Source organism: Olea europaea, chromosome 4 (genome assembly GCF_002742605.1).
Source record: "Olea europaea var. sylvestris chromosome 4, O_europaea_v1, whole genome shotgun sequence".
In the NCBI taxonomy this organism is placed as follows: Eukaryota; Viridiplantae; Streptophyta; class Magnoliopsida; order Lamiales; family Oleaceae; genus Olea; species Olea europaea.
The window spans coordinates 20,451,668-20,461,530 of NC_036240.1; the positions used below are offsets into that span (position 1 = coordinate 20,451,668).

At 33.5% G+C, this 9,863-nt stretch overlaps 1 protein-coding gene across 1 annotated transcript in view; it reads right to left on the reverse strand.

Annotated features, from left to right (window-relative positions):
- Positions 1-7,538: 7,538 nt before the first annotated feature.
- Positions 7,539-9,863, reverse strand: part of LOC111393151 (SNARE-interacting protein KEULE-like) — a 19,055-nt gene continuing 16,730 nt past the window's right edge. The window contains exons 18-21 of the mRNA XM_023018540.1: positions 9,220-9,314; positions 8,911-8,981; positions 8,348-8,505; positions 7,539-7,875 (exon numbers count right to left, since the gene is read on the reverse strand). Coding sequence (XP_022874308.1) covers positions 7,822-7,875; positions 8,348-8,505; positions 8,911-8,981; positions 9,220-9,314 — 378 coding nt within the window. The 3' untranslated portion in view covers positions 7,539-7,821. The remainder of the gene's footprint in view (positions 7,876-8,347; positions 8,506-8,910; positions 8,982-9,219; positions 9,315-9,863) is intronic.

Here is a 9,863-nt window from a genome sequence, read left to right on the forward strand (position 1 = left end):
ATAAAAGCCTATTGTAATCAACTTGCACATGTGTGTGCATATATACACACGCGCGCACATACATAAAAGCACATACATTGAGTATGAATGAGGCAACACGTGATATTTTTCTAAAAGAAGTAGGATACGGATATGTCAATTTAAATTCTTTGAAATTTATATATTATTTCTTATATACTTTTTTGTAGCACAGTATACTTATCGATTCAATCCGAGCTCTTGGAATTGGAATAAGTTCGGCAGTGAATCACGAAATCTTGGTGATGAAGCATAGAAGTACTATAATGGGCTTCTCCATGGGTATCTATTAACCATGTATGTAAGGGTAAGTATCCATCGAGTGCTAGAAATTCAAAAAGTTCATAAAAATAAGACAATATCAAACTTGTTTGACACATGGCATGGATTGTCTGATGAGTGTGAATGTTTGACTCAACAAGGTAGGTATCAAATATGATCATACTGGCAACGTTAGAGCGTTCGCGATTCACATAGAATGACTAACAGAGCGGGGAATCAATGGTGAATTTAGGTTTTAGGTGAGGTAAGAGTGTAGAAAGTAGAAAAAGTGGAGTAGAGTCTTATCATATTATGCCTACTTTTTTTTGGTTTTCTCTCTTGTAATTTACTTAGGTTTAGTGGACTCGCACATTCTTGTTGTAGGAGAGGATTTTAGTTTGGGAAAATTTCATAACTAAGAGTTTAAGTATTATATATTTCAAAATTAAGAAAATAAGTTTCAAATTTCAAAAATTAAATTTTTATTAAAATTTATTTATGATTTAATTAATTATTTTATTTATTAAATATATTTAAGTCACAAATCTATACAATTTGGTCGCAAATTAACAATTTCATTTGTCACTTATTATTTTTGGGTCGAAAATTAGAAATTTTGTCACAAATTATTTTACGATCATAATTCAAAAATTTTGTATGTCACAATTTGTTCATTGTTTACAAATAAAAAAAAATAGTCATAAATTAATTTTTAGTCACACTTATCAATTTATTGGTTATAAACCAAAAATTTTATAAGTCACAAATTATTTTTCGATTGCAAATGAGAATTTTTTAAGGTCACAAATTGTTTTATGGTCACAATTCAACAATTTTGCAGGTCACATTTTGTTTGTCGATCACGTAAGGCACGGATCACAAATATTATAGGTCACATATTATTATTTTTAGATCACAAACTATTCTCGATTACAATTTATCTTTTTTAGTGTCACATATTGTTTATTTGTCACAGGTTAGCCAATTTAATGGTCACAATCAATCAAAAAATCTATGACCACCACCAAACAACCACTACCTCCAACAGCACCGCCATCTAAACCACCACCATCAACAGCAACATCACTGCCTCAAACAAAAAATCAACTCCAACATTTCCACCGCCACTGCCACCGCCATACTAATACCACTGTCACTGCCGCAGCACCATAACCATCACCACCACATCTCACCATCACAGCAGACCAACTACAGAACTCCACAAATCCACCACACTACCACCGCCACTACAATCGCGACCACTGTTCTCACCACCACCGCACATCACCACTCACCCACAAAACACATCTCACCGCATCGCCAATGACAATGACAACCACCAATCCGCAACCACCGGTCCAAAACACAGATCCAAAACTTAAATCCAACCATACCTAATCACCAACCCCATCAACAACCACGGATCCAAAACACAAATCCAAAACCACAAATTCGACACCACCTCGTCGCCACGCCAACACAACCTCACAATCATCAACGGTGCCTCACTGCAGCAGCGCGGACGGATCCAAAACCATAAATTCGGCTACGCTAGCATTACCTCACAACCATAAGCAACACCTCGCTGCAACAGCGCACACGATGACCGTATACAGCGGTGTTTCTGCACATGATTTTTGTTGTGCGCGCTCAGCAATCGTGTACAGCCGTGCTGCTGCCATTGCGCTAGGTCACGTGCAGCAATCACGCGGCGCATCTGAAAGAGGAGTGGTGTCCAATTTCGTAGCGTCGTAGGAATTGAAAAGGGTAGGTGGCAAAGAGAAGATAGAAAGAGAAAGGAGGTGATGAAAATTTAGGGTTTACTTGGGCATTAGGGTTGAATTTTATTTATTTTTAATATTTGTCTTATATATTATGATCAATTAAAAAATTTCTGATTTTTGAAATGTTAAACTCCCCATTTGATTTTTGAATTCAAGATTTTAATCCTATGGTTTCTTGTAATTTCCACTTTTAGTTATGACATACTTTGTCAAATAATAGAAAAGGCCTAATTGACTGCTTACCAATTGCTATCAATATTTTTTATAATGATTAGTTATGCAGGAGGACAATTTTTTATTTTTTATTTTTTTTATCTAGAGGTGTAAAATGGTTCATTTTTCTAATAGTTTTGCATTTCTACGATTGTTTTGAATGCTCAGTATGAACAACACTCTATCAGGTCACAGGTCTTTATTTATCATGTAGATACTATAAGTCAATTGTTAATCACAGGTTAAACGCCACAGCTTTGTTTTCATAGCTTTGGTTTCACAAGTCACAAGTCACAGGTCACATAGTATCATGTTTATGTTATAATTTAATTCGTAATCAAAGGTCATAATTTTTTTTTGCCATGTCACAAAATTGTTTGTCCAGGTCAGGTCACATACGTATTTGCCAAACCATGGAACACAATTTTATGTTCACACTTAACATGGTCACAAGTTACAAATTTATCTGCCCAGGTCACAGAATTGTTAGCCCACGTCACAATTCGCATAATTATTTGCCCAGGTCACAAGACAATTTTATGTGCATATGTGACATGGTCACAGGTCACAAGTTTATGAGCAAATGTCACAGGTCATACATCTGCATATGTAGGTCAGGAGTCATAAGTTCCTGTGCACTGGTCACAATTCAAAATTGCATGTTCAGGTTATTGGTCACAGATCTTTGTACATGGGTCACATGTCACAGTTTCAGTAGGGCACCAATATCTACAATAAAAAAATAATATAACACAGGCAGGTCACAATCCTTTTACTATTAAAGCATACGGTATAAATCATTGGTCACAGATGTTATTGCAACCAACATATATAGGTCACAATCTAGGTATGCTATGATTTAAACATCACAAATATCTTATTTCAATCCGTAATGACATAATTATTAGGTCACAGATCCCACACGAAATACTTCACAAGTCACAAATGACTTTATAACGTTGCCTGTATGTGTCATTTTTTTTACACTTTAGATGTTGGGTATTAATGGAAAATCGCACTATTGAGATTATCATTCCACTGTTTACTTTCACTGATCATAGAACACATGGTGCAGGTCACAAATTAAACATGCAGTCATTTTTCTAGTGTTCATATGTTACATATCTATCCAAATTGTCACAAAATTCAATCTAATTTCACATGTACAATACTCTATCTTAGGGTCCCAATTTCATGTGAAATATTAATTGATAACAATACATGTTATATTTCATTTGTGCATCTATATTTTTCCACTGTTCACAAATGGATGATAAATTTCCAAAACTTCAATTATCAATATAACAGGCGTTGTTGTCGTCTGAACATAATAGCAATTACGGTCGAGCAACACCAATGATGAATGTGCTTTATATAACAATGAAACGTGAACATAACCCATCTTTTTGCAATAGTGTACAAGAAAAATTCAGTCATCAATACCATTCCTTGTCATAATTCATTCTCTAAGGCATAGAGAGAGTAATTGATGCATAGAGGAATTAAGTCACGGACACAAAACATGGTCACAGAGATTCATTTCAGTTACAAAGATTGTCTGGTATGCTTTCCATAACTCGATTAGCGTAACAGAGGAGTTTTAACGTCACAGATAGAAACTCCGACCACATATACACAACATTTTGCACTACAGAATATGAATCTGTGACCAATATCACATTGCTACGAATTCTGTCACACACCCACATTTTCAATGTGCTACACAATTTTTAATTTCGTCACCGAGAGTTTCTAGTATGCTTTCCATAACTCGACGTGCGTTACACAAGAATTTCAACGTCATAAACAAAAACTCCGACCACATATACACACATATGTTGCGATACAAAATATGAATATGTGACCAATATCACATTGATAAGATTTCTGGCCACACGCTCACATTTTTAATGCACAACACAATCTTTAATTCCAATTGATCTGTAATCCGTGATTGTGACCACTATAGCATCAATACGAACAAAGAATGGCAGTAACCATTGTCTCCGATTCATTTCTTCTATTGAAATAACACACAATTCATATCACGTACCGATGACAACGTAGACTACACAAAGCGCACACCGATGACTGATTTTGTCCTTAATTCGATTACCTATAACCTCTGTAAACAAACAATTTTCAATTACGATTTTTACAGATCAGAATTGTGACAATATGAGTTGTTTTGATATTAGTGGCCTTTTTTGCAAAGAAGACATGCAATTTTTTGGAGGATTATTTTTCAAATGGTAACTGAATCCTTGATTTCAAGAAGTGACCGCGTGATTTTAGGAACCATATCTAATCATACCATATTTGTATATATACATTATCTATAATATATATTATATACCCATTTATAACCTGATTTCTAAAGACCTGGGTTATGTATTGTTCCCTTCTATCAATCCATCTTTGATTGCTCACTAAAGTGACTACTGATTGCAACGAAACACATAATATATTTATTGTTAAAATTAAATTAAATTCGAATTTTAAAAATGAATTTTAGCCCTTGTTTGATGGCCATTATTTAAAAAAAAAAGTTTTAAATAGTGATTTTATGGAGAATGTGAGGTTAAAAAGTTGAAAAAAAATTGAATTTACATGTAAAATGTTTTATTATATAAATGTGTGGTTCAAAATGAGTGCGAAAATTAAAGAGTTTTGTTGTAAAGGAAAATAAACAAATGTGTAGGTAGATCCAAATTTATAGTGAGCAATATAAGATGTTTTTCAAAGTTCATTGGCCAAAATTCGACTACATCAAAGTTCAGTGGCCAAAATTCGACGATCTCAAAGTTTAATGAGCAATATAACATTTTTCAAAATTTAATGGCCCAAATTCGACTATGTTAAAGTTCAACAGTATGATGAGGCGTCACATGTGCATTCTGTCAGCTACGTCATCAATTCCGTTAGAGATTTGCGATGAAAGTTATGTCAGTGAATAACGTAAAACGTTTTTCAAAGTTCAGTATCAAAACTTGACATTTTAAATTTCAGTGAACAATCAAAGACATATATATAGGTTCAATGACCATTGGAGCAATTAACTCGCAACATTCTTTCACTAATTACATGTTATGGGGCCTGGAATTAATATTCTTAATCCTATAGAGGAAACCATTGAACATGATCATGTATCAAACAAATATGTACGTAAATCGTTTCTCATATTAAGATTGAACTGTAAATTATAACTATAACTATATATATATATATATATATATTTATTGAATACTGCTTATTGAACCTAATGTACCTACTTATACCTTCAAATCTAGCATAATTATGGTGGGAGGGGGGAATTAGTCTTTCTGAAAAGGGGAACTCAAATTTAAGAATTGGAGTTGGTGGGTATAAAATTCCAAATTCATTAGGTTGCTTACCACAAAAGATATTTTGAAGACTGGGGGATTTTGTCCTCAATTTCTTAATGAGCTGGCTCATTTTCTGCAGTGTTTTACGTGTGAAGATACAACAAAAAGGTGTAAACACAATGATGTATAAAGCATGTTTAGTAAATAATGTTCACTTTAAGGTCCACTTATATGTTACTGGATGATGACATCATCAATGACAAATTTTATCATAAAATAGAAGTATTATTAAAATAATAAAAGAAATATTTTAGAATTTTAACGTGCACCTTTGAAATATTTTTTGCAAGTGTGTTATAACAAACATTTAGGCTGCCCACAATTTTAAAAATACATTACTCACTGCATCCTAGAGAGAATCTGGTTTCTATTTTCGTACAGATTAAGAAAATATAATTGACATAGTTGAAAGAATAACTTTTCTCACATTTTTCTTAATATGCCCCTACAATAAATAATGATATTTCATATTTGTTGATGATAAAACACATTAAATAAGAATATATTAGAAAATTAAGAAATTGACTATATTCTCAATAATAAACGTGAGTTATTATTTGGAATGGACAAAAATGGAAAATAAGCCTATCTTTATCAAACGAAATGAGTACATAAGCTATGCTGGCCGAAAGAGAATATTTAATGTTGATGGCTACATTGCATATGGACATTATGTTAAAATAGAATGAAACCATGATAATTATATCCTCGGGAAAAAATCACCTCTTAGGGGTTATGTTGACCCCAATTCAAAAATCAAGTAAATAATTTGAAAATTCAAAAATCAGGTATGCATTTAATTAATTAAAAATATTTATTAAATAAAGATAATAAACTCATAATTACATGATTAATAGTCACAAATTTATTTATTGTTCACATATCATCAAATTAATTGGTCATAAATTATTTTGTGGCCACAACTCAAAAATTTTGTTTGTCACATTATTTCGAAGTCACAGATCATTCAAATTACATGTCACATTTTATTTCTGGATCACATAAGTTATAATTTATTGGTCACAAATTATTTTTTAGTCAGACACCTAATATTTAATCACAAATCAACTAAAATAGTTGGTCACAGACACCTAAATAGTTGGTCACGTACACCTAATTATTGGTCACAGATACTCCACCTGTTATCATCATCGCCACCGCAACAACCCCCGCCACCACCATCGCACAACGCACCACCCACAGCACACCACCACCATAGCCTATTCATTTCACCACCACATCTCACCAGAGTGGGTAGATCTACATCGCGAGGAAGATACAGACAAGAAGATGAAGAGAAGATGGAGAGTTAGAGTGAGAATAAATTATTACAGTTTAAAAATACCCTGAATTCTAATGGTCTCGTATCGGCACTCGAAATCGGAGGTGTCTCAAGTGGCGATCGCTCCTTAACGGCAATGATAGTCTAAGGATAAGATAGAGAGATAGAGATGGGAGGATATGATAAGGGAAGAATTTGGGGGAAATGATTAGGGTTTTAATTGAATTGAATGTGTTAATTATATATAATACTAGATTTTTGTATAAGTAAACTTCATCCCCTAATTTTGAATTTGAAAGTTTTAATATCTAGTTTTATGTAATTTCCTCTATATCCTCCGGTCCAATCCACCACATTGCATATGGACATTATGTTAAAATAGAAAGAAACCACGATAATTATACTCTCCGGTCCAATCCAAAACTTGAATACCAAACACGTCCCACCAAAAAAAAAAAAATTAAAAAAAAAATAAAGAAATGCAAGAGCAAGAGCAAGTACACTAAGGGTGATGGGGCTGAACAATAAAAAATAAAAATACTCCCTAAAGCGAGTACATCAGAAATACAGAATTGAGATGGAAATGCAAGCAAGAAAATATAACATCGAATGGGGTCATTGATTAGGATTTTCCGATCAACAAAATTCCAAATGTGTCAACTATTATATTTATATACTCCCCAGATTGCTAGAAGCCTCGACAAATCAATTACAACACAGGCCACAGCCATCAATCACGTGTCCGGACAATTAGAAAACGACGTCACAATGAATTATAAGGAAAAAGAAAAGTGAAGTCCAAGAAACTAAGACATTGAAGTGTGTACGGATATGTGATTTACAGATGTAAAACGGGCACGTCACCAGATACAGATATCTAAATCTGAAGATCGTCCAACGATAGTTCATTTGCATTCAACAGCTTCATTTTCTGCAACAGAACAAATGGAGCAAAATCAGATCCATAAAAACGTTCATTTTCTGCATGGATTGGGGCGAATCCGATTGCAGAGCAAGTTAGAACATGATTGTTATACAATTTCTTGTGTTTGTCAATATTTCTTCCTCTTCTCCCTTCAGTTATAAACATATTTTGCGTAGATACTGGCATGCACTGTGACATTTCTGTATATTTAAGCATACATACAACTTTTGGATATCCCAAATCATATATGACAGTTATAAAAGCTATAATTTAACATTATAGTCATAAATGAGAAAAATCAATATTTGTTGAGAGTTAAGTTCTATGTACTCGTATTTTGCTTGTATCCTTCACTAATGTGTTGCCAAAAGGAGACAAATTATAATCAATTATATAATTTCAAGCTGCCGAAAATTTGGAAGTTTATAAAGTTGTGGAATGAGGCGGAAGAAAGGAATGAAGTCAGGTACTGCCTTACCGTAATAAATTGTGCAGGATCATCAAGACTGGATGAGCCTAGGACAATTTCCCGCTTCAACTTCGTTGTTAACTTATGACAAACCCGCAACTGAGGATAAACAATAGTTTCAGAAGAAATGAGAGGGAGAGGGAGAAGTGAAGTGGGAGGGGGAGGGGGGGAGGGGGGGGATAAAAGAGAGAAAAGACAGAAAAATAAATTAGGGTTGGGTGAAATTTTGGGATGGAAAATAGACTGGGTTTGTAGATAAATATAAATCTGTAATAATATTATTAATATTTAAAATATAATTATTACTTTTGATTTTTGAATAAAAATTCTTTCAATTTTATTTTTGAATTGAAAACTTAAAAACTCTGTGTATATGTAATTTTCACAATAAAGAATTAAGTAATTGGGCTTACGACATCTAAATAAAATGTGGGTCGAACTATATGCATAGAGATCGAATTCCTTTAGAATTATATTTTATGATGGACGAAATACATATAGAAATTATATATAACGTTATGGTCCCCCAATTCATATGCAATTTCTCATTTTTTGTGTTATCCCATTAATACAAGAATTATAGAGAAAGTATATTGAAGAGGAAGATCCTAAACCCATAATCAAGAAAAATGATTTAAGAATTCTAGAATTCATAATCAATAATCAAAATTAAAGATTCAGAAGACAAAATCCGAAGATTACAATTCGAGATACATATCAATGGATCAATGTATGTTCTGCATTAATTATTTTTCTTGATGATATGACATGGACATTTTGGCAATTATGTAAAGTTTATAAAGTTAAATTTCATAAATATTCAACACCTTATATTGATGATATAGGTATTTCATAGTCAAGATTCATTATCTAATTGGGTTTGTATGGATGTTGCATGGAAAGTTGGACTAGGATCATTCATACATGGGTAGTCATCCTTTGACAGTTCCACTCTACTAAGCTTTTCAATGAGTTCCTGCAGGCAACAAGAGAACTGGTACAGTATTCCACTATTTTAGGGCAGGCAGCAGCCCCAAGTAGAAGGGAAAAGGATAACACATGGTACTCCACGACTGCATTTGCTCCATACATAATGAACAAAAGCACTCAGTACAAAGTGAACAAAGCACATGCCGGAAAATCACTTCTTCAACTAGTAAGCTATAGAGCAGGGGCAAGGATAAGAAAAAAGGAAGATACAGATCCAACATGGTAAAGGTAGAATTGGTTAGGATGCCAATACTTGACAAGGCAGAATATATGAATGTTAAATGTATGCATATAACAAGTGGGTAGGTCAATTAGAGCACAGATATATGATACTGTGTACTTAATGGAGTTTGAGTTTCCAATTTCTGAAGCTACATGTAATTATGTCAATAGAGACACAGAGCAGTTAACAAAAGAAATCCTCTCTCTCTCTCTCTCTCTCGGTCTTGCACACACACGAATGGGTTAGTTGGTTTCTCAACCCTATCATGGGAGTTTCAATGGATTGCAATTAAAATGGGGGGGGGGGGGGGGG